We start from the raw sequence: 25,915 nt of genomic DNA on the forward strand, positions 1-25,915 counted from the left end.
TCAGTGCCGACCGCGAGTTTGCCAGTGCCAAACAGGCGGCGTGCGGCGAACGCCCACTGACGCAGCGTAATGGAGAACCACCCGGCTTTTCCGTAGTCCCACCGGAGCCATTGTGTAAATATCCGAAACGATGCGGCGAGCTTTAAGTAGTTTCCTGGGCGGGTGCGCCTAAATAGCATGACTTTTGCTCGTGCGTGAGGTCGAATCGATTCAGCGTTTCGAAATCGGTGCGGATGTGGTGCCCCCGTCACGAGCGTGTGTTTTACCACAGCGGCCGATGAACTGATCAGATATGGTGGAAAGCCACCAGGCGGCACCACCTAACGTGGGGCTTCACCGACGACAGGCTGTCAGTCACTGCAGGGGCACCGACCTATCCAGTGGGTCGGTGCCCCTGGAAAAATGTATTGATAATTATATATGTTATATATTAATGTATTAACAGTAATATATCACAAATATAATAATAACAAATATATGGAGGTCAATATAGTCTCATCGCCACGTGATCACGCCCTGAGCGAATAAATTACAAACGGTATGATCTTGCCGTAGCAGGTATTGAAGGATTTGAAGTGAGGCACGATAATGTGGATGACTAGTACCGTCGCGTGACGTTCGCCGTTGGACCTGCGAGCGTTTTCGGTGGAGCGACACTATGTTCATGTTATGGGGCAATTTCAGAATGGAGCACTGGCCAATGGTTAGGTTATGGAACAGTTGAAGGCATTGTGCAGAACGAGGGTACTTGGAATCGTTCCGTAACTGCAAAGAAGTCAAGGTGTGTCTGTGGCAATGTTTACAATTGTTCGGTTCGGAACGCATGCTAAGCAGGCATCTCGCCCGGCGTACCTGGAATCCAGCACCCTGGAAATTCCTGTGTAGTCGAACGGAATGGCGTAGTTTTTACAACACGACACGGCAGTTTACGACACGACACGGCGGTTTCGATCAAGCTCCTCTCCAGTCATGGCCATCCGCTTCCTGGCGCAGCGTCACCACGCGCGGCAAACACATTGTGCGTTCTGAGGCGAACACTGCAGTTGGTTGGTGAGCCTGGAGACTTCAATCATGTTACAGCAGCGTCGCACATTACCGGAGTCGTCGTGGCGGCGCCGTGATCCGCAGCTCCTCACACACGCCCTGAGCGCTGCAGCATGTACGGTAGTCCAGCGTGCTTACCAGATGACGCTGGCTCGGACATGCACCTCTCGTTCAAAAGGCGGCAGCAATAACTGCAGTGCACGCACAACTGATGCATCGTGGCAGCTATCTCCTCATGTCAACCGATGGTCTCCTCACTTTCGTGCGATAGCTTGAGGTGTCAACTAGATCTATTGTTGCCAGCGGTAAGGCAATACACTTTGGAGGGGGCAGGAAAAGGGGTGTACCTGAGCCCCGGCGCGGTACAAGCGTCTCGTTCACGGGCGCTTCGATGGTCGCAGCACGCCCCAAAAATCACCGCGTCGGGGTGTCACTGGATCTGTGCTTACTTTGGTAACCGTTACTTCCGTAGCCCCAGCCATCCCCAGGCTGTCAAGCGTTCTCAGAGAACCGTCGAGGCTGGGTTGCCTTTATTTTTGCTCCGCGACGCATGTCAATGACGTGAACAGATGAGAGACAATGAGTATGTACATGCCTGCCTTTGGGGTGAATTCAAAAACCGGCATCAGCCAACAAACACCGGCAGCTCGTGCTCCTCTCACCGAATGGTCACATATATATATATATATATATATATATATATATATATATATATATATATATATATATATATATATATATATGTGTGTGTGTGTGTGTGTGTGTGTGTGTGTGTGTGTGTATGTATGTGTGTGTGTGTTTGTGTGTAGGTATTTGGTTTGCACATGAATAAATGTTGACTGCAAAAAAAAGAAATACACTTGCACAAATTGCTAGAATAACGACATGGTTTGTGGGCATTACGCCATGCGAGAAATGTGCGTCTGCGGCAGAAAAATGGAATTTTTAAAGTGGCCATAATTAAATTGATACCTTCCCACACAAAATTCTGCATATTCGCTTTCTTGCTTCCTTGAGAGTTGTTTGCCCCCGTCTTACCTTACATCGCATTGGTCTTTTGAACTCGCGCAATGGAACAGGCCTGAAGATTACGTGCACTTGTCAGGACAAAAATGCACCGACATCTGGAGATATATCCGCCCATCTCAGATTTTTTGTCATCAAAAGGCTGCAGAACGGTGCGCGCAAGCCTTCCGACGCCCTTAGCACCGTATTCGATGCAAGTTTTGAAGTCATTCAGTAATTCAATTTCAAAGTTGTTTGTGTTCCAGATAACGTCAGGACATTCACCAGACAGGCTCTAGTGAGACAATGCCAGACCAAAACGGGGCTGAAAATAGCATTTTGTCAGACATATGTTTTAAGTTGGTTGCATTTTTTACGGCAAACTTTTTAGAAAACATTTTCCACTTCCACATTCCCACATGGAAATGTGATGTCCTTGTAGCTCATTAAGCTATGTTCAAATATACCTCCGGTGGTTTGAAACATGCTCTTTGGGTCACGCATTCTTGGGTTTCATTAATTGTTGGGCTGCTTGACGTCGCCCCCTTACCTGCGGATAGGAGATTTGGCATGCAAGCTTGCCATGGCCTCTTTCTCAAACATTTTGCCCGATTGGATCACCACGTTTTCCGCTCTCAGTGACACGCGTGCATCAGTCTGACAACCTTTTGGGCCATCCACATTTCGGTCATTACCGTTAAGTCCTTAAACTGTCCCTGGTCTCTGAAAATATTTCAGACCTGGCCATACAGTCCCGTGAACTCATTTGCCGCTTCTGCCAAAAGTAGCTGCATAGCAAGCCAGAATTCACGCCGCTTATTCATTTGTCAGGACCATGCCACTTTTCTAAGGTTCTCGAGATGCTGGAACCCTACACAGTTTCCCTGATAAACAATGTCAACTTTTTGCACTGGACGGATCTGAATCTGCACTAGTCAATGACACTGTGCTATAATCGATGGCTTCACTGTAAGCACCTGCAGACAGCACTGTGTGTGCTAAAATATTATTGTCATGTGTGTCAACCTGAACCCGACTACGAACTCGCATACCTGGCGTGGGACACCGACATACCTTTCTGCTACCTGCAAGCGGGACAGCAAATAAGTAGCACTCTGAAGGCATTCCTGAGCTCAAATCGGGAACAAAGACATGACAGTAATTTGAGCAAGCTGTACTTGACTAACGCTCTTCTAGCGACGAGTTAAGTATAGTCCATTACAGCTTGAGAATAAACGGAATAACGCTGAAATACTACAGGGCATGGTCAAGCAAAATATAAAATGAATCCTAACATTTTAATCAATGCCTAACTGAGTGCTAAGCAAAAAATAGCACAAGCACCAGGTGAAATTAGCAACGTCAGGTAAAAATGTCCACGATGGCTGTTGAGGAGTCATTGAGAACTCATCACAGACGTAGAACCAACTGATTTCACAAAGCTGTATATCAACGAAGCGTGCTGATTTTGATATTTAAAATGTCAGCTGCAAAACACATCTACGGCTCAAACCACCATGCCGAAATCCAGTGATGAATGATCAGGCTTGTTTTCATGGCCAAGATCACGCATTATTAAAGAGCTGCGGTCTTAAATCGCAGACGTTTCTCCACAGGACGCAGAATTCACCAAATAGCGGAACTGACCGATCGAAGCAGACTTCTTTCGCTATGCCTTTGATACAAAACACAATTACAATTGCACACGATGCACGCGGGCGCCACTCGCTTTGTCGCTTTGGCGTATTATCCCTTCAATACAACATCCGGTCATGTCGCTCTGGCGGCATCGCCGACGACACTATCCGTTCCCTCATTGGTCAAAGGCCTTCCTACGTAATCCTGTCTACCGCATACGTCACCGGCTACCGGCAGGTGGCGGCCGCTGTCGCTCCGGCAACTGCAACGGTCGCTCGGGCGACCGAAGCTACCGCCGCGGCGGCGACAGAGCCGGGAAGGTGGCCCGTGTGAGCTGGTCAGTCGGCTCGTCGGGGGCTCGTGTGAGGGTCGCGGCACTCCCGGACGAGGAGACGACGGCGGGGGGACGGCTCGACTTCGGGACAGTGCAGCATCGCCGGGAGCCGACGATGGCCACCGTGCAGAGAGAGGGCTCAGTTGCCATCCTGGGCAACCGTGACCAGCCGTTCAGCTTCACCGAGGAGTTGCGGGTGTTGACGACGCATGTAAGTGGCATTGGTGAAAAAAGGTGGGGAATTCTCTCTGAGGATATACAATGGTGGTATATCAAGCGTTTTGGGGGACGCAATGTGAGATGGGATTTGAGCCGCCACCTGGCTAACGAAGCTGCGGTCTAATGATGTCTCCTCTGCCCCCTTTAGACCCCACCATTCGTCATCATTGACCAGGAGCCCTCAGGCAACTTGACGCACAGCGGCTACCTGATCGACCTATGGAACATCATCAGCGCGGAGCTGGACTTGCGGTACCGCCTGCTGCCGCCGAGACCCGGAGGCTACGGGGCACTGCTGCACAACGGCAGCTGGACCGGCATGGTCGGCGAGCTGGCAGAAAAGGTAACATGCGCCTGAGGCACGACGGGGGTCTCAGCAGGGGCGGGGGCGCCTGAGGCACAGCGGGGGTCTCAGCGGGGGCGGGGGCGCCTGAGGCCCGACGGGGGCCTCAGCGGGGGCGGGGGCGCCTGAGGCACAGCGGGGGCCTCAGCGGGGGCGGGGGCGCCTGAGGCCCGACGGGGGCCTCAGCGGGGGCGGGGGGCGCCTGAGGCACAGCGGGGGCCTCAGCGGGGGCGGGGGCGCCTGAGGCCCGACGGGGGCCTCAGCGGGGACGGGGGCGCCTAAGGCACAGCGGGGCCACGTAGCAACTGTGGAGAAGAAACGTACGCGCATGCTGCAGTTGAGAAGATGGTCTCTGGGAGAACAGGAGTGTGGCACTTCGAGCTGCAGCAGTGTGTTGGTCGCCTCGGCGGAAGGGAAAGACATTTATAGAACATGCCATGGTTGCAGTTTTTTCCAACTTGGTTACAGATACGCTTGTTCAAATGGCGTCCGTGGTTGGGTAATGTATAAAAGATCTTACAAAACACCGACAGTGACAGATTCTAAACATGTACAGAGAAATCAACGCTTGGCTTTTTGAAACCGGAATTCAAACAAACCCAGAATCCAACCACGCAACCAAAAACTCAGTCTCTTCCAATCCGTTTTAAATAAATGTTACTAACATTTGAGTCATCCTAAAATTGCGGGCTGGATGAGTGAGTATACTCTACACAATAGACCGGATGGGCCTCCAAACTTTGTAGACAAAAATCAAATAGGCACGCTGATGTAACTTAATGCCATCCTGGGTACTTATATGCACCCTAGCCTTTTCAAACTTGTAAATTCCACTCATTCAACGCTCAACACAACCACGGACATGAAGGCGGTATCGCAGTTTATGGTTTCAATAATTACCAGAAAGAAGAATGAGTCACTTAGAAATGCACCATAAAGAGTGCGCTGTGATCCAATTAAAAATTACACCTGACAGTATGGTGGCATGCTGCAGTAACCTTCCACCAAACTCAAATTTGCAACGGATCCAAAACTTTCTCGCTATATTTGCTGGGAGCTGAGCTTTAGCTCGAGGTCATTGTCCCTCGTTTACACCGCTTCCGAGTTCCTTACATGCAGGGAACATGTATTCGATTGAATCGATTCGGCACAAGCATGGCGGTACAACAGCTTTCGATACGGGAATGATGGGCGCACTGAGTACCCTTAAACTGACACCATGCCCTGCTGAGGCAACCAGACTGACACTATGCACAGTTGAGCCAACCAGACTGACTGACACTGTTGCAAACAAACGAGATTTGACTATGACAAACAATATGGACCTCGTAGCTTTCAGTCGAGTGTTATTGCCGCTATGAAACATTAGCAATTCGCCAGTCTATGTAACTCTGACGTTACCAAACCGATATTAAAATAAACAACGAGAGAGCAGTGCGACTAAATCATTTTCGATGTGGATAAATTTACGAACCCTCTATTTCACACATATCAGCCAGAAACACAAGAGGGCATTTGTTAAAACGGTGGGTTGCTGTCACTGGTGCACATGTCAGCAGCAGCCCACGCTATTCCAATACATTTTGTATGCATTTGACCTAAAGACAAACGTGGGTGGCGAGCCTGCTACGTTTGAACATACGATTTAAGAGGCTGTTCAAAAAAGCCAAACAACGCCAAACGGACCTAGACCTGGACCGCTGGAGGCAACAGCCTAACCAAGCAACATACTTGGGTGGACAACTAAGAAGCAACCAGGTCTTTAAACACAACCACAGCTGACGCGAAGCCAAGAAATTCTTAAAGGAGCGTTCGACACTTGTATGGGCTATGAACTGAAATAGCCGTCTTGAAGATCACTCGGTGCAATTCACAGCCCTGCTCCTCTAAAGACGCAGACCGCTCTAGTTCCCGAGGATATTGACGCCAAAATGGTGTCATTTAAATCCTGTTGTTTCAGTGGCCATGTGGCAATCAAGGCCTAGAAAAATGCATTTATCGAGTTTTTCATGTCTGATGTTCGTCGGCACAATTTCTAGATATAACGGTCGTGGATTGGCTCTCAATACTGTGCAAAACACGATGACGTAATCAAACAATGACGCGTTTGACGACCGTTGAGGAGCAGATTAACGAAGCAAAAAACTTGTGTTGTTTAGAGCAGTCTTTTCCGCTCTGAAGCATACAAATGGCTTAGTTCAGCTTAGTTCATGGCTTAGTTATTGTGTTGTCTGGAGCAGTCTTTTTCACTCTGAAGGATACCAATGGCTTAGTTCATTTCACATGGTGCTTGCTTCAGTATCTTCAAATACAGAGCATTCCATAACTTTTTGGGAGAAGCCAGAACAACATTCAAGTGTCTGCAATAGAATGCGCCCATTACAGCTGCTAAGCGTGAAAGTCTGGAATTCTTAAATTCTCGTGTCTCACACAACTCCTTCTGATCTGATACGCATCCAACAAATTGAAATAAGTAGCAACAATGATATTATAACTAATCTTCCAATTATACAACAAATCACTTAGGTCAGGCTTATTTCCAAACTCTTGGAAAAACAGCATTGTTTCTCTGGTCTATGAAGTCGAAGGTTCAGCTTTGACACCAAACATTTATACTCTAATCAGTTTGGTTCCGTACCTTGGGGGAAACGATCTTGTCTAAACGTACCTTTTATTATATTAATGCAAATCAACGGAGAGAAACAGAGTGGACAAGGACCCAACGACCCACACACGATACCTGTCCCAAATGAGGTGTCCGCCACACATCTGTGGATCCCCGGACGACAGATGTGACCGCACGACTACACGCCATATTTCCAAGTGTTTTGACATGAAATGACCCGTGGGGCTTTTGGCAAAGGGTGAACACGAAGATAAAATTCTTGGCCGACTTGTTGACGGCTTAAAGTGACGGACGACAAGAAAAAATCAATGAAATCAGTGTTGGAATTTTGGCATTTTGTCAGAGAATTCCACCGTGATGAATTTGTACTGCGGCTTTTAAACCCAAAAGAGTGAAGTCATACCGTCATGATACACACTAAGCAAAGAAGTACCAGGCACATACACGTCACATTAATTTCTACTGTCCAACAAACCACTTCAACGATTCTCTTGCCTTAGTCCACCCTTGATACCCAGACATCCTGAACCACTCTCCCAATCGCATGACCACCCATTCGGGCCTCGTTTCGTTGTGTTCTCACCGCACAATAGAATGCACGCCACATGCGCGCCACCCTTGTCTACAATCGCTTCTCCGCGTGCCCGAGTCAGGCTGAAGTCGTCCCCGGGAGCATCGCCCAGAAGCCCTCCCAAATGTGCCCGCTATGGTTGAGAACTTACCGCATTTTTCGAGGTTGCCTCGCAGACGCTTCCACCCCCTGGGCTCTCCAAGGCGTGATTGGCTGTTGCATGATGTGGGGAGGCGTCGTCGTCAATGGATTGCCAGTCTATTCTGAAAAGCTGCTCACGGAAACAGAAAGTGGCCCATGGTGCTACGCATTAGCCCCGGATTCTTCATCTGAAATCGGGTATGGTAAGCAGGGAAGAGACGCGAGACCCATGCTGGCTGGTCGCTTCGTGACGCATGGGGCGAACGGAGACGATGGATTACAAACCGCGGGATGTTAGGCGAAAAGGTGGATTGGGAAGTGGTTGGTTGGCACACATGCTGGACTGGTGTTTTTCTGAACACTGAAAGTTTTTCTCGCACCTTAGTTTTTCTTGCACTTCTTGAAAGTTGTAAGAGGCGACAACTCAGCAATCATATTTGAACGTTGTCTTGTGGGTTGTTTAGCTTTGGTTCCACTGACAATAAGGAGAGGGGCTGGAAACTAAGGTGGTAGAGCATAACATCTTTGAGGAAATTTCAGAAAAACTTGTTTTCTCAGTCCCTCACCTCCAAGGATAATATTTCCAAGGCTGTAACCAAGCCGTGACCAACCTGTGACGAGACATTAACTGCATAACGAATCCTTTTGAATCATTTAGCTGGGATGAGAATTAGAAGTTTTTCAATGCCTGTAGCATATGCAGTATATTCCAGGGTTGTTGAACTGAGTTTAGTCAAGGCATGTATTTGGAAAGCATGAACACAACAAAACACGCTTGACAAAGAAAACTGATTCAGGTAGTAAGTGATAAACAATACATGAGGAATGATAGGTAAAGTGGATTTTGCAACGAGACGTGTAAGCATGCACAAGTTACTCTTTGCCCGACTTCGTATATGCAAGTGAGGGCAAAATCCTCATTTCCGACCTGGTTGGGAAGAATTACTATCATAATTGTATTGATCTAATCCTGAATCCGCAATCAAATCTCCCACCTTTTTTGCTGCCACCGTTTCCAAGACACAGTCCCCTGACGCCAGGTGCCACATTCGGCTCTCTCCTCGTCCTCGGTCCTCTCCTCCTCCTCGTGAACCAACTAGTCAACCAGACAACGAACGACAGACTTGCTTATGCCGACGACACATCGCTCTGCTCTTCATATTCCAGTCTAGACGTACCGATCGTACCGATCGATCGTACTTTTTAACGGGACGTGGAAACCATTGATTCATGCGCCGCATAATGAACGATCATGTTTAAAGCGCTGAAGCCATGCAACAAATTTTTGTCTATAAAATTTGACTTAACCATCCGAGGCTCTCTTTCGCAGGCCAAGAAATACCTGTAGTTGACACACACGCACATCTAAGTCCTTACTTTCCAAAGATTTCCGACTCCATGTACATGTAAAGGCAGCTATCAAAATACATGTCGCACTTTAATCCACTGTATTGCACTTAAATGTCTACCCGATAGCCAGTAACACACCAAGAGACGTGCTCGATAAGGTTTACATTACCCACATAAAGTTACACTTTGACTGCTGCGACGTAATCTACAACGAATGCATCACAATTACGGGCGAATCGAGACCCCTTTGACTCCAAAACAGGCCTGTCAGACTAAAAACAGGGCGGAATTTCGGACACCGATAGAGGCATTACGATATGAAATAGACTGTGACACACTTAAACCAGACGGAACATAATGAAGTCATCATCTCTGAAAAGCTCTAAGCCGAATAATTTGTTTTCCTAGGCTACATTGTGTCAATCATTCACAGCAATAGAAAGAGAGAAACGAGCAGAACGCTATGGAATGGAAATACACAAACATACATCCTCCTAGTTCGAGGTAACAGAACGTCGTTTCTCCAACGATCCATGATCTCAAGTGTCATAAAACATTGTAATAATCTCCAAAACTTATCCACCAACAACTCTCATCCAAAGTCTTCAAAGAAGCCCTTGCACTGTGGATGGGTGCAGAAAGACCTCCATATTTCTACACCTTTATGTGCATGAAGTAGCCGATTACGAAGTTTAGACTTGGTGTGACACCTCTGAACACCCACCAGTGTCACATTCATAGAGCCAAAAGCCCACATTGCATCTGCGGACATAATTCAAAAGGCCAGCAGTTTGCATTCAAATGACCCCAACAACGTCAGTACGGAACAGAGCGAGTTACAAACTTAGCATCACTGAAGCACTCGAATTTGTAACCTCTTTGCACATCTAACCATCCGGTTATACACATCCACAGCACAGCTCTTTGCACATCTAACCATCCAGTTATACACATCCACAGCACAGCTCTTTGCACATCTAACCATCCAGTTATACACATTCACAACACAGCTCTTTGCACGTCTAACCATCCATTTATACACATCCACAGCACAGCTCTTTGCACATCAGGCCATCAAGCTATGCACATCCACAGCACAAGCCTTGGCAACAGCACTGGTCACGACGTTGATTCGATCTGTAAATGCTATCACACCGTCCTGTTATTCGCGCTACTGTGCCAAGAATCAAACATATACGTTATGATGATGATGATCACAAAACGCAGGCTGCCGTCCCTCCCGTGCCTCTGTCCTGAGAGATGCACGAAGGTACGGATGGCACCGCGTTTGGTCGTTTTTGCAGCGCGCCGATCTGGCAGTGACCCATCTGCTTCACCGTGCTGACCGTGCTGCCGTCCTGGACTACGTGGACATGGTGCCCATCTGGTGGGCCCGCCACGGCTTCTACATGCGAGCCGGCGAGAGAGACACCGCCGCCCTCTCTGGCGACATGTTCGCCTCGCTGCTGCGGCCACTACATCAGCACGTCTGGCTCATGCTCTGTGAGTCTTGCTCCGCTTCACCTGCACGTTTGGCTCATGCTCTGTGAGTCTTACGTCGCTTCACCGACTCGTCTGGCCCGTGTTCTGTGAGCCTCGCGCCGCTTCACCAGGGCGTCTGGCCCCTGCTCTGTGGATCCTCCCCGCGTTTGCCACGACTGTACCCGGGGCAGAAAGCCCTGCACCGCAGCCAGTGTGCCTTATGTGCTCGTCGTGCCCATGTATCGTCGCACGGCGCCCGTGCCCCGGCGGCCGGGACGCTGCAGCCCCCAAGGGGTCAACTTGCCCCATCTCAGCGAGAGTTTGCGTGCAGGGCCGCATCATTCTGGAGCGCCAGGTTTGCTGAGCGGCCGCCGGCGACAGTACCGCGTGGTGCTGCCGCGCTGCAGTTCGATTGGTTTTGCTGTGGGGTGTGTGTTCGTTGGGAGCGTTTCGAGGCGGTCCTGCGTGATACTTTTACTGTTACATTACGTGATACTTTATAAGCTGCTAAAAGCATTTGCGAGGAACATTGTGCATACAGATAAGAGAGTACGAATAGCCTTATTCCTCGCATAATACCCAGAAAATGGGGATCTAGATTTAGTGATATTTTGGCTACATGCCTTCACAAAATTGGATATCAACAGTAAATTCAATGTTGTCTGCCGACCCTACTCGAATACTCTAGTTAATCTCCCCGAAATAGTAAGGATAAGATACGACGAAACAAGCTCACTTATTACTATTGCCATCCTCTTTAACTCGAAAAGACTGCTCTAGACAGCACACTTGTCTTTCTAGTAAATATGCTTCTCAATGCGTCATGGTTTAATTACGTCATCGTACCTTGCACAACACAAATTGAGAGTCAGTTGTCGACCGTTACACCTGTAAGTTGCACTCACGAACGTCAGATCTGAACGCCTCGACAATTATATTTTTGTTGGCCCTGATCACCGCATGACTTAGGGAATGTCAGGATTTGACTGACGCTATTATGACGTCAGGAATGCCAATGTGACTTTGAAATACTCTCCCCGATACACCTCTCTTCATTTTCGCTGGCGTACAGCTCAAAAACTAGGGGCTTAAATTGTAAGAGGGGCAGGATTGTGGATTGCACCGAAATATCTTCAAAATAGCTATTTCAGCTGAAAGCCCCATATCAATGTGGAACAGTCCCTTTGAAAACACACTAGTGGTTACAAGTGAGCTTACATAATCGAATACAATGCTTGTCTCAATGTCATGAAGTTTGAAGCCGTCTATTTAAGAGATGTAGGCTATGGTCGGAGCAGGAGGCACCATTTTCAAGTACTTTGCATGTTTATATGACTCACTCCTGTGACCTAGTCTGACCTGACCTCCCACAGTTCTCTCTTTGGTGGCGCTGGCCATCGTGCTCGTCACCTCAGTCCGCCTGAGCCGCGGACCCGCCGAGAGTGGACCGACCCGCCGCGAGTTCTCCTTCGGCTACAGCTGCCTCTCCGTCCTGATGACGGTGACCGGCCAGGGCTGGGCTGTTATCCCGGATTCCGGCTCGGCTCGAATAGTCACCTTCACCAGCTGGTTCATAGGTCAGTTGTCGCACTCTCCAGGGGAATCGTGGTCGGCCACACCCTCTCCAGCTGAATCATGGGACGGTCTTACCCTCTTCAGCTGGCTTATAGGCCGATCGCACCGTCCTCAGCTAGTTGATAGGCCAATCACACCGTCCCCAGCTAGCTCATAGGCCAATTGCGCCGTCCCCAGCTAGCTCATAGGCCAATCGCATCGTCCTCAGTTAGCTCATAGGCCAATCACACCGTCCCCAGCTAGCTCATAGGCCAATCGCACCGTCCCCAGCTAGCTCATAGGCCAATCGCATCGTCCTCAGTTAGCTCATAGGCCCATCGCATCGTCCTCAGCTAGCTCATAGGCCAATCGCACCGTCCCCAGCTGGCTCACGAGCCATGTCATTGGTCGCTCTCGTTGTTCAGGGTCTGAGTGCCTTGCGCAACAGTCATTATAATCTTTACAGTGTAGAGTAGTGGACGTCCTGGCAGTTTGCTGACTTCACTGACTGGTCACTGATCTTGCCTAGTGTGCGCTGGCTCCCAGCGGTGCGACAGATGTCGGTGTTCGGCTTCAGGGTGTGCCTATCATCGTCATCCTAGATCATTACTGTTACTATGATATCACCTTGAAGGGGAAAGTCATTCAACAGCGTCACAATTATTTTGGAGCCGACCAATTTGTTAAAATTTGATCTTAACATCAGGGACGACAATGAATGTGGCCGAAATATGGGAGAAAATGAGGATTTTGGAGTAGGCTAAGTCAAGTTTTCCCGCTGAGCCCCCCCCCCAACCCATTTTAGAAAGTGATACCACTGCGTCACGTGGTGATTGAGCAGGCCTGTTGATCACCTTCCACTACACGGCCAACATGATCTCGCATCTGACGGCGGTGCAGCCGGCGGCGCCCATCAGCAGTCTGGCAGAGTTCGCCAACAGCAACGACTGGACGCTGGCCGTAGAGGACGGTTTCGGTATCATCGGCTCCTGGGCGGTCAGTGCTGCCTGCGCCGGTGCTGGCTGGTAGCTAGCCTAGGCGTTGCACGAAACGCTGGCCTAGAATAGCACGGACCCGCGAGCCAACACCGGTCCCAGTGCCGCACTTCATGCAGCCCCGCGGTGGCTACTGCCCCAAGTCACGATCGCCGGCGCCGACGAAATACCAACACCAATGCCCCCTCGTCACGCATTGTTGACGCCCAACCATGGCCCTGTGTGCAGTCTACTTGCCCGTGTCTGTTGGACGCTTTCATGGACATGGGCCTGGCATTCATCTGTCGCGGGGCTGTGCCTGTCCGGACCTACCGCTATGTGCTCTGACCTGACCTGCACACGCCCTGTGCACCATCCTGACCAGCAGAAGAGTCCCGTGCCGGCCGAGCGTCACCTGTATGAGCGGATCGCCTCCGGGGAGCGGTTCCTCGGGCTGAACGCCACGCCGGAGGCGTTCCTCGCCGCCGTCCAGCCGCGCACCCTGCTCTACCACGACCAGGACCTCGTCATCACGGCTATCGGCGAGGAGGCGTGTCATCTTCTACCGCTGGACGAGCCCGGCCGCAAAAGCAGACCGCAGGCTACTTACATGGTGTTGAGGAAGGGCCTGAAGCCGATAAGGAGCGCCATCAACAATGTGCAAGTGCTGGCAAGCTTTGGGATGAGGGGGGAGGGGGGGGGGGGGTGCATGTATATTGACCACGGAGTGTGGTAAGGGATGCTGTGTCATTACGCACGCTTGTGGCTGTGTTGCATGGTGTTTGGATTGTGCATATAAGCTTATCCTTTGGTTTGAGCACACGTATTTGTCTTCAGTTTGAACCGCCATTCTAGAACTACATAAGGGTCCTGCCCTGCATTTAGCATTTGGTGTGGTTTTAAGGACTTACGGCTGAATTTGGCAGCCTCACATTCGTGTATTAAGAATCAAGCACACATACCAGCCACATCTGAATCAACTGTCTGTGGTAATGTGAATGCTGCGCTCATCACCGGACCATTTTCACTCTCATTCACCGGGAGGGCGACACACATACACACACGGGAGGCGTTCATATTATCCAAGGCACAGAATGTCCAAAGGTACAGAATGTCCAAAGTACAGAATTTCCAAGGTACAGAATGTCCAAAACTCATAATGTCAAAGGCACACAATGTCCAAGATGAGAAATAACTTCCAAAATGGCGCAGGGTGGAAGGAGCCCGTTTCATCATAATGTCCAATGCACACAATGTCCAAGGTACAGAATGCCCAAAGTACAGAATGTCCAATGTACCTATTGTCCAAGGTACAGAATGTCCAAGAGCCAGGGCTTCCAAAATAGTTCTTGGAGCGGCCGCCAGGGTGTGAATAGTCGCCATTATTGGTAGGCAGCGTTGCTCCGCCCAGCGTCGGCCAAGTGCATACAGTCGACGCCAGTGCGAACAATACAAGCATGCGGTCGGGGGTCGCATAGCAGCGGATTTATTTCCCACGCTGGTGCAGAGGTGGTGTCGGATGTTGTTGGTCGGCGAGGCCGCGCTCGACTTGCAAGTGATCGTTGAGTACGAGACGAGTACCGTGGAGTGGGGCGCTGGACACGCGCGGAGCTGCTGTGAAAGCGTCGCAGCGTTGCCCTTAGCCGGCGTGATATTTGTTGTTCTGTGTCTGACCGGGGGCGTGTTTGCTGTTTGGCCATAGCTTTATGCATCTAGAATCTCTTGTTGCAACTGTTGTTTATTCTAAGCGATCGCTGTCACGTTTTTACCACAATTAGCATACAGCGCCCAAAGGAGTAAACCTTGCAAGAAATGGGAAGTATGTGTATCAATAATTTATGCTTCCTATCGAGTTACTGGCCTGTTTCTGATCATTTATCACTGGGATCTAGGTCAAAGGTGTAACATATTACAAGGCACGCTACATTTCAAATCATAGGCTATGGTTCAATGAATAGCCATTTGTGGTCAAGATACTGCACATGATACCATTTAGAACAATTAGCTGGTACATCAACAGATTGGTGGAGACTTTTCATTGATGTGAATTCCCCACATCAATTTATTGGGTCTGTCAGGGGCGGTGCCAGGAGATATAAGTTGAGGAAAGGCTTTTCCAGAGGACTTCCTGAACAACATGGGGTCTCCTTTCAGAGGGGGGGGGGGAGAGGGGAGGGCGGGGGGCTTCCAGGCCTGGTCCTTTTGAAGCGGGCACCGAGGCGTGTGACATGTGAGTCCTCATTGAACTGGATCGTGCATTAATATTCATGTAAATCAATGTCGACAAGAATAATCCAGAATAGGAGAGTGCGTAAATGTTTAACTGTGTTTAAGTCCAGTTTCAGTGCGTAAACGTGACACCGATCAAGCCGTGAACTAGTAGCCCTGAATGGGGGCCAAACGCATAAAAATGCGTCCAAGTTGTCAAAACATGGCCGTTGTCCTCTACGGCTGTCCATTCACTCCACCAGCCGGTAACCCATAAAGCAACGAAACAATTTTGCCGTTGACGAAGCAGCAACGGTGAGCTTGTCTCCCTAGCTGGGAAAGATGAGGGTCGGAAAAACCATGTTCGGAGGGCTCAATGCCCGAAAGATCTATACGTGGAATACCCACACTCGGATTGCTCACGGCCAGGAAACTTCGGGAGAACCATCTACTCTCACAGATGAGACCCTGAAAGGAAATGGGACAAATAGCAAATGTGGAGCGCTGAGGGCGAATAACAGGGGGACTCAAGCCTACCCACACCGTCACATGTGGGCTGGGCAGCACGCACTAACTGATTGGGCTATGGCGGCGTTTCTGCTACTTAAATTCCCAGCAGTCCAATAGGAGGCACTGATTAATCAGTCATGAGGTCCTGCCGGGCTGAGAGGTGGCTGTGCCTAGTTTCATGTATCTAGGAAGTTAGTCTGTAAAATGGGCGAAATCTGAGAACATCTTCGGTTTATTAGATATGCTCGCCCTACAAAGGAAGTCGGTGACACTGCCTCTGTTCATCGCATGAGAGCACACCCAGAAATATATCACTCGTTGAAAGAAAAAGGCAACGCTTACACGCATGTTAACCGTTCATGTTTCAAACAGTACCGTAACACACACACACACACACACACACACACACACGCACACACACGCACGCACGCACACACGCACGCACGATTTTTTCTCACAATTATGAAATCTATGCCAAAACACAGGCACGTCAGTATACCGGGAGACCCGTGGCTACGCCAATATTCTATGCCAACATTTCCAAAATTGTAGGACAAGTCAACAGTTCCAGGTAGTACACGTGCTCACCTGTGAATAAGTTAACGCATAGCGCGCAACGCAAAAGGCCTGCGAATGATCGTAACTGTTGCAAATCTATGCAGATCCTGACAAGAAAAGTATTAAAATAATCAAGCATGCAAGCTTCTATATCCTAATGTAAGACGCACGGCACTATGATAAGGCTTGCATGAGAAATCGATGGCTAGGCCGGAAGGTTTCGATAGACTGTATCACATATCAGAAAGCAATTCGCTACAGGAAACTAGTATCAAAATCAATCAGCAGACAAGTATTGCTGAAGGTACCTTAACAAAACAACAGCGTTAACAATCAGTATTTCACGATGGTGCTTGCGAGTTCATCATCTGTCAACGTTTACCGATACGCAGCGATTCTTATATCCTTGGTGCGCGTTGTCTCATGCCGTTGCTGAAATGTGCACCTAAAAGTTTAAGTAGGTTATAATGTGTACCATTGGTGCATGGATGTCGACTTCTTCCTCCCCTAATTGTGAGCGTACGCTCTCCGTGGATATGTGTCCCCAGGTGTTCATTAAACAAGCCTGAGTGTCGTGCATTATTCTTCTCGCATACGATGTCACTGGAAAAATATTATAAGACATTTTGTGTACATCCTGTGCGTACAGAACCATACACCATATATTGTGTAACCTGCTCTATTCTGTGCTTTTTACTTTCGGTCCATTGAGACCATCGGTGTAGGAACGGGGGACCATGGACCCCCCCACTCTTCAAGGTGGCGGCTTGCGATGTTAACTGCCCCCCCCCCCCTCCACTTTTCAGATTAAGCTTGCATTTGGCTTACTTTTGCACTGCATATAACATGCATGCCGATTTACCTAGTTCACCAGACATTGCCCTTCAGATGCGTCATCTTTTTCGTTTGCCCATGGCCATCGCTTAGTGTTACAACCGCAAGGCCGCACGGGATGGAGACTGCAACGCCGGACGTCGAGGCTGTTGTTGCTATGACGTGGGAGCGCGCATGTTCAAGACCATGTTACGTAGCTTTCTTATCAGTAATCAGTTACGACTGGATCTTGAACACATTAAGACGAACATGTGCTAGCCATGTTAATACAAATTAGGAACCCCATTTCATCTACGATCTACCATCAGGGAGAGCTCAATATCTCTGAAGAACACAGAAAAATACGGAACTAAGGTCTATGTGACAATTATTGGACTATCAGCGGTAATCAGGGATATTTTTGCGTCAATGAGTGTTCCTGTTCTGATCCGGGGCTAACTGCGCGGGTCAGAAGGCGTTCCGTGTCAGGGATGGGACCAATGTGGTATGATACATCCTTCTAATGGCTTCCCGACCGACCAGGCGATCCCGCCCTGTGTCACCAGAATGATAGCCAGAAGACACTTTGCGATGGAGCGGAATGGCCCTCCAGCCCTTGATCGGAAACAGTAATGTACCCCTGATGTTCTACTCAAGAGGCCCTTACCCGGAAGGAAATAAGGATTCTCATTATTGTTGAGTAGAGTGGGGTCTCATTATTGTTGAGTAGGATGGGTCGAAATAATCTTTAAAAAACGAGCAAGTTCATGCCATGTTTGCCTGAGAACGTTCACTTTTTCAGAATGTACTAGTGAAGCAAATTACATCAAAAGGCTTGAGCATACTCGCCCCCAACCTCGAGAGCAAGGGCAAGGATGGTCTGGGCTGCAACTCCCGTAAAACCAAAAAGTTTCGGGCACTGCGAGTGCCACCAGACGGTGGGCGCCGTGTTAATCTATCGTCTGGATAGACAAATACTTGCAAAAACCCGAAAAATAGAGATCGTACCTTCGCTCTTCCAATTCAACCACCAGATTCCAGCCCCACTTCACGGCGCTTTGAGAGCAAATCCTTTCTTTTCATCAGTCAAAAAATTGCACACGTGAAATATGCGCTCAATGCTTTAAATGTACTTAAGAATATTTTAGAATACTTTTTCAGGAGCATCGTCATTTTCGTCCACCCGTTGGCCACAGCTTAGTGTCAGTTGCTAGGCCGACGTTGCGCAGCCTACGGGAACTGCAACGCCTGCTGTCGAGGCTTGTGTTTCTAATATTTTGGAGTGCGTGTGCTCAAAATTACGTCACATAACTTGCATTAACATTCGATTACAGTGTTAAAAGGTAATCATTTGGACAAAACATGGTGGACGGAAATTTGTGTCGCATGGACAAATCTTATCATAACATGGTGGACGAAGGCCGCGGCTGAAAGGTAGCTACTGGGCTAACGCCCCGCAGATTGGTGTCGATGTTTTTGTTGCTAAGATTTGCGAGCGCGCATGTTAAAAATGCATGTGACACAAATTGTATCGCTTATAGATTCTAACTGGAGGGTGAACGTTTTTAGACAAACATGGCTTGGCCATGTTAATAAACCTTGTTGACCACTCGATCTGCAATCAAATTTTCATCTTTAAATTTGGATCAAACACATCGATCTACAATCTGCCTCCGCGATGTCCTCAAAGTCAGTAGAACTGAGATGACAATTCTGACAAGGCGTCTGAACTCCATCGGCTTTGAAGGAGTTAACTAAACCATTGTCAATTAAGAGTACTGGTGATTTATTCCGTGCAGTCGTTCAACGCCTGATTTCTGCAGTTTATTGACCCAAAGTACAAACAGAATTGAGCTCACCCTAGCTCCTGGATGTCGTTAGGGTTGCAAGATAAAAACAACAATAAAACGAACAAAACCGGGTCCCTTGTTAACCAGTAAGCTATATCCGGGGATTTGGGGGGGGGGGGGGGCGGGAGATTCCTATAAGATGGGCTTTTGTCAGCAATGTGTTCCTCCTTGGCAAGGCTCTGGCTACGCCCTTGCCTACACACAAAAGCAGAAAAAGTTGCGTACGCTGCATGATGGACAATGAAGTGTTCATTGGGCCAGTCCATACCTAAGTCAGACAGCTTCCCGGAGACTATTTTTCTGCGATGGTGTGGTATAAGCGAAAATAAGTCGGAAAAAATACTGTTGCAGGTTTCCTAGACATGTTTCATACAACATGTAGTAGTAACGCTGGCCCAAAAGTATGCAACAAAGTAGCCATACGATCAGCTCGCAGTCAGTCAGGCGGGAGACATCCGAGCCAGGGCAGTGACCACCGACTTGTATTCTTTCGACTTCGGCAAAGAAGCCTGGCATGAGCTAGCACCAGGAACCAAAACGCGCAAGTGTCATCGGCGTGTCGCATGTGCGATCATTGGCTTATATGTCATATAACTGGAAGAAAGATGAATCCAGACATAGCATGGATAATAAAGTCCAGCAAGATTATAGTTTAGATACTATCACTACACGCGAAAACATTAAACGTGACAAAAAATGCAGCAACTTGTAGGAATACTCCGCTTACAGAATGAATAGGGTCGGTATAATGAGCACAATCGAGGAAAACTTGATAGCATATCATTCTTCGGTATCGCACTAACTGAGTGCTTCCTGACTGTTTCCAAGAACCATGTCACAGATTTGACAATGGCCTGGTGCTCTTCGCAAACTCAGTGCACGACTTGAACGTATAGCTATATGCAATATCCGTGCACCTCCCCTAGCTCTAGTATTTGTTTTCATTCATCTGTCTTTCGAAATGAGGCTTAAATCAAGGCTGTACATCAGATATATTGACGAAATTTGCTACCGCATAGCATAGGAGACTGACTGGGTAGATTTATTTGTTAAAATTAGAAACGCTGTCCCAACATGTCTGCCATATCTATACAGAGCTCTCAGTAAAGTTGATTGCTTCCTCGACACCTTATTTGTAGTACCGCTAGATGGGACCTAAACCACAGCAATACGTTTCAAGCCCATGGTGTCCCGATTATACTACACTTCGCGTCGGCACGCCCATGGCCAAACAGCAAGCAGCCATGAAATCTCAAATATTCAGAGCGTTGCACGTTTTTTTCTGGCCTTCAGTCGTGTGAGCATAATGTGTTTGAAACTGAATTAAATGGGAAGTGCTCCTCGTTTTCCATGACCATATATGGCCGTAAAAGCGGGCGTCCGGTGCCGCTTGCATTGCGCCTCCTCGATGCAATTCCTCATCACGTCCAAAAAGAAGCCGTAAAAAGGTGAAATGAACGCGTTCTTCATATGTGGAGCACGTCTTCATGAATGGCGTAACATGAGAGCAGGGATGTACCGCGCTACCATTGCACAGCGGAATGGCTGCAAACAGGGGCGGTTCCAGTATGTCGTGAAGGGGGGGGGGGTGAGCACGCAACATTGTGGTGCCCCCTAAAGTTTGGGGTCCCCTACAACCGTCATGAAATTTTAAGATGAAAGGGATATATACATCACATTCCTTGCTTTTTAGCCAAACTAGTGCTAAGTTTTAGCCTTTATTTCTTTGAGGTCTTTTTGGCCCTCGTTTTCTAAGGGCTGCGCAGTATAACATGGGCTCCAATACCTAAATTATTTATTCTATGCATAAATGTGCATGTATATACATTTATATGCATATATACATGTTATATGTCTATGTGGAACAGTAAATACGGGTTCCTACGCAAACAATATACATGACCTTAGGTTAGCATGACTAGCAGTCTTCATCCTAATTTCATTCTAGTTGACCGCTCCAGGAGGAAACCCCAGTGTTCCGTTGGCGGTAAAACCTCCTCATGTATGCGCCAACGGATTGAAATGAAATGAAAAAAATGGGGTGAGACATAGAATATCCAGGAACTCAAGTACAGGGACAGTTCAGGTGGGATAAACAAAGCGTAAGATTTCAGACCGGTTTATTGGACACCTCAGCGGCGCACGTATACAGAAGGTGCGCACATCGTTGCGAGGAAAACATGACAGGTAAACACGTTGAGTATACCTAATGCCGAATTAAGTAATCGCATCGCGTGCGTAGTTTGATAGATGCAGCATTGCACGAGAAACAGGAGCTGTAAAGAAGAGATTTTAATGCCAGGTGGCAAGTATTCATATATTTAAATTGTTGCGCACAATCGTCAACTTTCTTCGAGGCAAGTAAGCATGCATTATCTTGGGACGTCACATGAGCAGCGTTTTTCACGTGAAGTCCATCTAGAAATGGCGCTTTAGTCATTGTCTTGAACACCTTGACCTAATTCTTGGTAATGGTCATCTATTACTTCAAATTTAACCGTCTGTGTTTCGATCAGCTTTCCTCACGTGCTGGATGTAGGGTGTTTCTATAATACCATATTGAAGAATATTCACCCTCATTCAACGATATTCACTACTGGCCACGAGCCATTTTTGATGTTAGCTCGCTTTTGCTGAAAATCCATCCCATAGTAACCACAATGCTGGTGTATGATGCCGGGAGCGATTATTAACTGGAACTTCTTTGTTATTTGAACTTGTTTGAACTTACTAACCCGAGCTGACGATGTCTGCGCTAGGCTGACGATCGAGCAGTCAAGATCGGCATCCAGAAGTGCCCAGTGCTGGTGTCCATCTCAACAATTATATTTTCGGGCACAGCGCGGCTATAACTCCATTTCATATTCCGTCTGCTTTCAATGCTTTTTAGCAGAGCAAAATGCAGGCAAACCATACCGGGCTCAACTTTGACAATCAGCGACTAATGCTTGGCGCGGCGCCTCCAGCCGGCTCCATTGCGTCGTGGAGCGGACATGATCTTTTACTAAGCTAGTAATCTGGCCGGCCAGCCTCACGCTCGTGGTCTTCGTAATGGTGTCGACTGCATGCGCGCGGCCGGCGTTGGGTGGTGCCACGCTGCCTGCCAAGAAGGGCGATTATTCATACCCTGACGGCCGCTGCAGGAACTAGTTTGGAAGCTTTGGTCTTTGTACATTCTGTACCTTGGGCAATATGTACATTGGACATTTAGTACTTTGGACATTCTGTACCTTGGACATTCTATACATTGGGCATTGTGAAACGGGCCCCTTCCACTCTGCGCCATTTTGGAAGTTATTTCTCATCTTGGACATTATGTACCTTGAACATTATGAACTTTGAACATTCTGTACCTTGGACATTCTGTGCTTTGGACATTCTGTACCTTTGGACATTCTGTGCCTTGGACAATATGATACGGATCCTCCCCCCACACACACATACACACACACACACACACACACACACACACACACACACACACACACACACACACACACACACACACACACACACACACACACACACACACACACACACACACACACACACACACACACACAAGTATTTGTGCAGTGCTGCGATCGCCAGACTTATCTACGGCCTGTGTTTTTATTTTTGAAGGTACATAAGCGTCAAGCACTGCGCTATACTCCTTCATCCCTATCGGTACACACCTCCGTCACTTTAGGTCAGCGACCTCTGACTTTGACGAACGTCAAGTAAGATGCATTTTGATATCCCTGTGATTTAGAAACTCGCACTTGGCATCAAAACTACCTCACAAAACAAGTTATTTACCAAACAAGCAGTTTGTTTCTACCTCGGCCTGACCTGCAAACCTGAACCGAGGTTAAAGGGGTTGATCGTAGTCCTACTAGCTGTATGATGATATGAGAAACTATCTCAAAGATACATGGTTTCGTCTAAGACTCCGTTTTCGCATATCCCATATCACAAACACGTTATTCATACCCTGATCAATGCCCATTAGTCTCCAAAATTTGAATTTAACCCATCCCCTTATCCATCACAAGAGTGCAACCACGGACTTAGCACGCGCTCGGGTGGCCGGTTGGATCCTCTTCGCTCGGATGGGAGACAATTTGACCCTCTTCAGATCTCAGGAGCTAAGAGGGCTAGAAGCACCAAATTCACAGGGTGTGTTAATCTATTCGTGAACCCACTCGTGTCAAAACTTGAGAATCCCAAGTCATGGCTTTAAGGTCTAATCCAGTCAAGCAATGTCAACTTCTAGGTTGATTTCCTAAGTGCCCACAGAACCTGATGCCTCTTCATGGCAAAAGATCGCATACTCCGTTAAAGTTAGTGACCTTGTTTGGCCTTTTGAAGGTCATGGCAACTAAAATCATCCAAGACCGCCCTGAGCTTTGCATTTGAATAAGCGACAAAGACTGGCTAGGTGGTATGTTCCCGAAAACAAAATGCTGACCTGTGTCATTTTAGGCCAGTGACCTATTCCGACATTTCAGAAGTCCATGGAAGATGTGTTATGCGGTCCCTCTTATCAATAAGTTCGAAATCAGCATCAGGAACTACCCCATACAGTAAGCCCCAGAGTAATGTAACATGTTGGTTTTAACCTTGATTAGACCTTCACATCTGACCTCAATAACCTCCGACAACGTCTCAATGGAATTCGTTCACTCAGCTTTTATGTTGCCTGAGAAAGTATCTCAGGGATGTATGGCCTTGTCTAACACTCCGTTATCGCATCAGATTGAAAGATTTCCTAGAAGCTGACTTCGCTGAATCCATGACCTGACTTTGACCTGCCGTAGGTCAGCGACCTTCCCAGGTACATCCAACTTTGCTAAACCAAACGATCCGCCAATCGACTGTCTAGAGCTATGCAAAATTTGGCGCGGCTGTGTCGCGCCATTCGGAGCACATTCGCGAGAAAAAAACCTTCCCGGCGCCCAAATTGACCCCCGACCGAGCATGTATTAGCCAACCCGTGACTTCCGGGCAGTAAGCATGAAACAATATGCCATCTCCTCCAAGCATTGTGTTAGGGGTTTCGCTGTTAGATCAAATGCATGTGACCGAAGGACTGGAGACCTTGTTGGGCATCACCGCGGTGCACACTCTACTGACCAGCGGCTCTGATAACTTATGCCCAGTGGGTCCAAGTTAATCAATAGTGCTTCTATAGTAGTGCCACGTTCATTAATGGTTGCAGCTTTTGTTGCATTTTGTTGTGCACCGCCACAGTTTGCTTCAAAAGAGCTTCGTCGCCTCCATTTACAAGAAATCGATTCAGCACAACTGTATCCCGTCACTCTTATGTCGAAGGCAAAGTTTAGTTCCCTACAGACGCTACTTAATGGGATGCTGACGCTTGGTTTGGCTTGGATTGTTGGGCTCAGGAACATATCTTCCGCTTTCGGAAATCACTCGTTACTATTGCAACACGTTAATAAACCGTCTCTAAAAAATTGTTGTGTCCCACATTATCCATTCTCAGACTGATTTTCACTGTGCCTTGCTGGCTGGTATCTGCGAAGCCAATAAATGGGAGCACCTAAAAAATATATCTGTATTGTCGGCTCATGAAATTCGCGAGCTGTTTCCGCCGCCGTCCTTAGTTATCGTTCGGCAGTGGTGATATCGTGCCTGCACAAATCAACGCATGGTACAGTTGAACTGCTAAGCGTATTGCTTGTCTGCGTTGCTTTGATCAGTGTGTCGGCGAACATATGTTTCGTTCCAGTTCCTGTCTAGAGAGTCAGTTCCTTCCGTTTCGAATGAGTGCTCCCTGTTATTTGTGGGCCAACAGGGCGACATTTTGAAAGCAGAGTCATCTACCCCTTGAAGCCCAACCTATAGCTTGAGCTATGAAGTTAGCCCACCGTGGTCCTCACCGCACACTACGTTCTGAGGAAGCTGCTATTTTACTCAATCGCCCATCAAAACAATATTCAACGACCCTCTCCCCAATCAAGCGGTACCGCACCACTGTCTTCTATCTACGGCCAATACCACTTGCAGTTCATATGACCGCCGTCCGACGGCGCTGTTGGCAGGCTCCTGCGCCTGATGCAGACGGGCGTCCTGTCGCAGCTGAAGCGACGCTGGCTCCGCGGTAGCCGGCAGCTCTGCCCGGACCAGCAGCCAGCCGTCCGGTCTCTGACGCTGGCCGACATGCTGGTCGTGGTCATCATTGTGCCGCTGGCCGCGATCGGAGCTGGTCTCGTGCTGGCCGGGGAGCTGCTGACCAGCCGCCTGAGTCGCCGGCCGTGGCGGGGTCATCGGCTGGGTCAACGTCCGGGTCCACCGTCGGCAGCGGTGCGGCGTCGCACCACCTCGAAGTAATGATCGGCGACGCAGAAGCCACGATAGGACGACATTCACACACTGACTATGAGACGACTCAATAGATCCGATGCATGAACGTTCGGTTCGGCGTATCGTCTTTACCATTCATGACACTTTCTTTGCGCGAATTTTAGAATTAACCGCTAGATGGCGTTGTTTTTGTCAACAGGGTTCTACGAAACACTGAACTGCTGAGGCTATATGGCACCACCGGCTTCTCACCCTGGCAGGGAGGGCGGGCACCGCAGGAAATCGAACTGCGTGTTCCTCAGGCGTGCAGCTTTCCCGTCGCACTTCGAGCGCCCCGTACAAGCTGGCGTAGTCGTCATGCTGACTTTTAGTTTACTTTTCAGTTT

At 48.4% G+C, this 25,915-nt stretch overlaps 1 protein-coding gene across 1 annotated transcript; it reads left to right on the plus strand.

The window, feature by feature from the left end:
• Positions 1–969: 969 nt before the first annotated feature.
• LOC119109632 (glutamate receptor ionotropic, kainate 5) lies at positions 970–25,556 on the plus strand. Its single transcript, XM_037233379.1, has 8 exons — positions 970–1,018; positions 3,925–4,232; positions 4,389–4,583; positions 10,576–10,774; positions 12,127–12,330; positions 13,149–13,303; positions 13,667–13,941; positions 25,268–25,556. Exons 1-8 carry the CDS (start codon positions 970–972, stop codon positions 25,554–25,556), a joined length of 1,674 nt encoding a protein of 557 aa, XP_037089274.1.
• The last annotated feature ends 359 nt before the right edge of the window (positions 25,557–25,915 follow it).

This window comes from Pollicipes pollicipes, unplaced genomic scaffold (assembly GCF_011947565.3).
Source record: "Pollicipes pollicipes isolate AB1234 unplaced genomic scaffold, Ppol_2.1 Scaffold_1600;HRSCAF=1878_pilon_pilon_pilon, whole genome shotgun sequence".
Classification (NCBI taxonomy): Eukaryota; Metazoa; Arthropoda; class Thecostraca; order Pollicipedomorpha; family Pollicipedidae; genus Pollicipes; species Pollicipes pollicipes.

Bases quoted from the DNA above. Each gene is read 5' to 3' on its own strand.
- LOC119109632 (XM_037233379.1), top strand. From the start codon at position 970: ATGGCCATCCGCTTCCTGGCGCAGCGTCACCACGCGCGGCAAACACAT. The intron at 4,584-10,575 runs GTAACATGCGCC...TCGTTTTTGCAG, and splicing joins TCGGCGAGCTGGCAGAAAAG to CGCGCCGATCTGGCAGTGAC. The intron at 12,331-13,148 runs GTCAGTTGTCGC...GTGATTGAGCAG, and splicing joins CTTCACCAGCTGGTTCATAG to GCCTGTTGATCACCTTCCAC.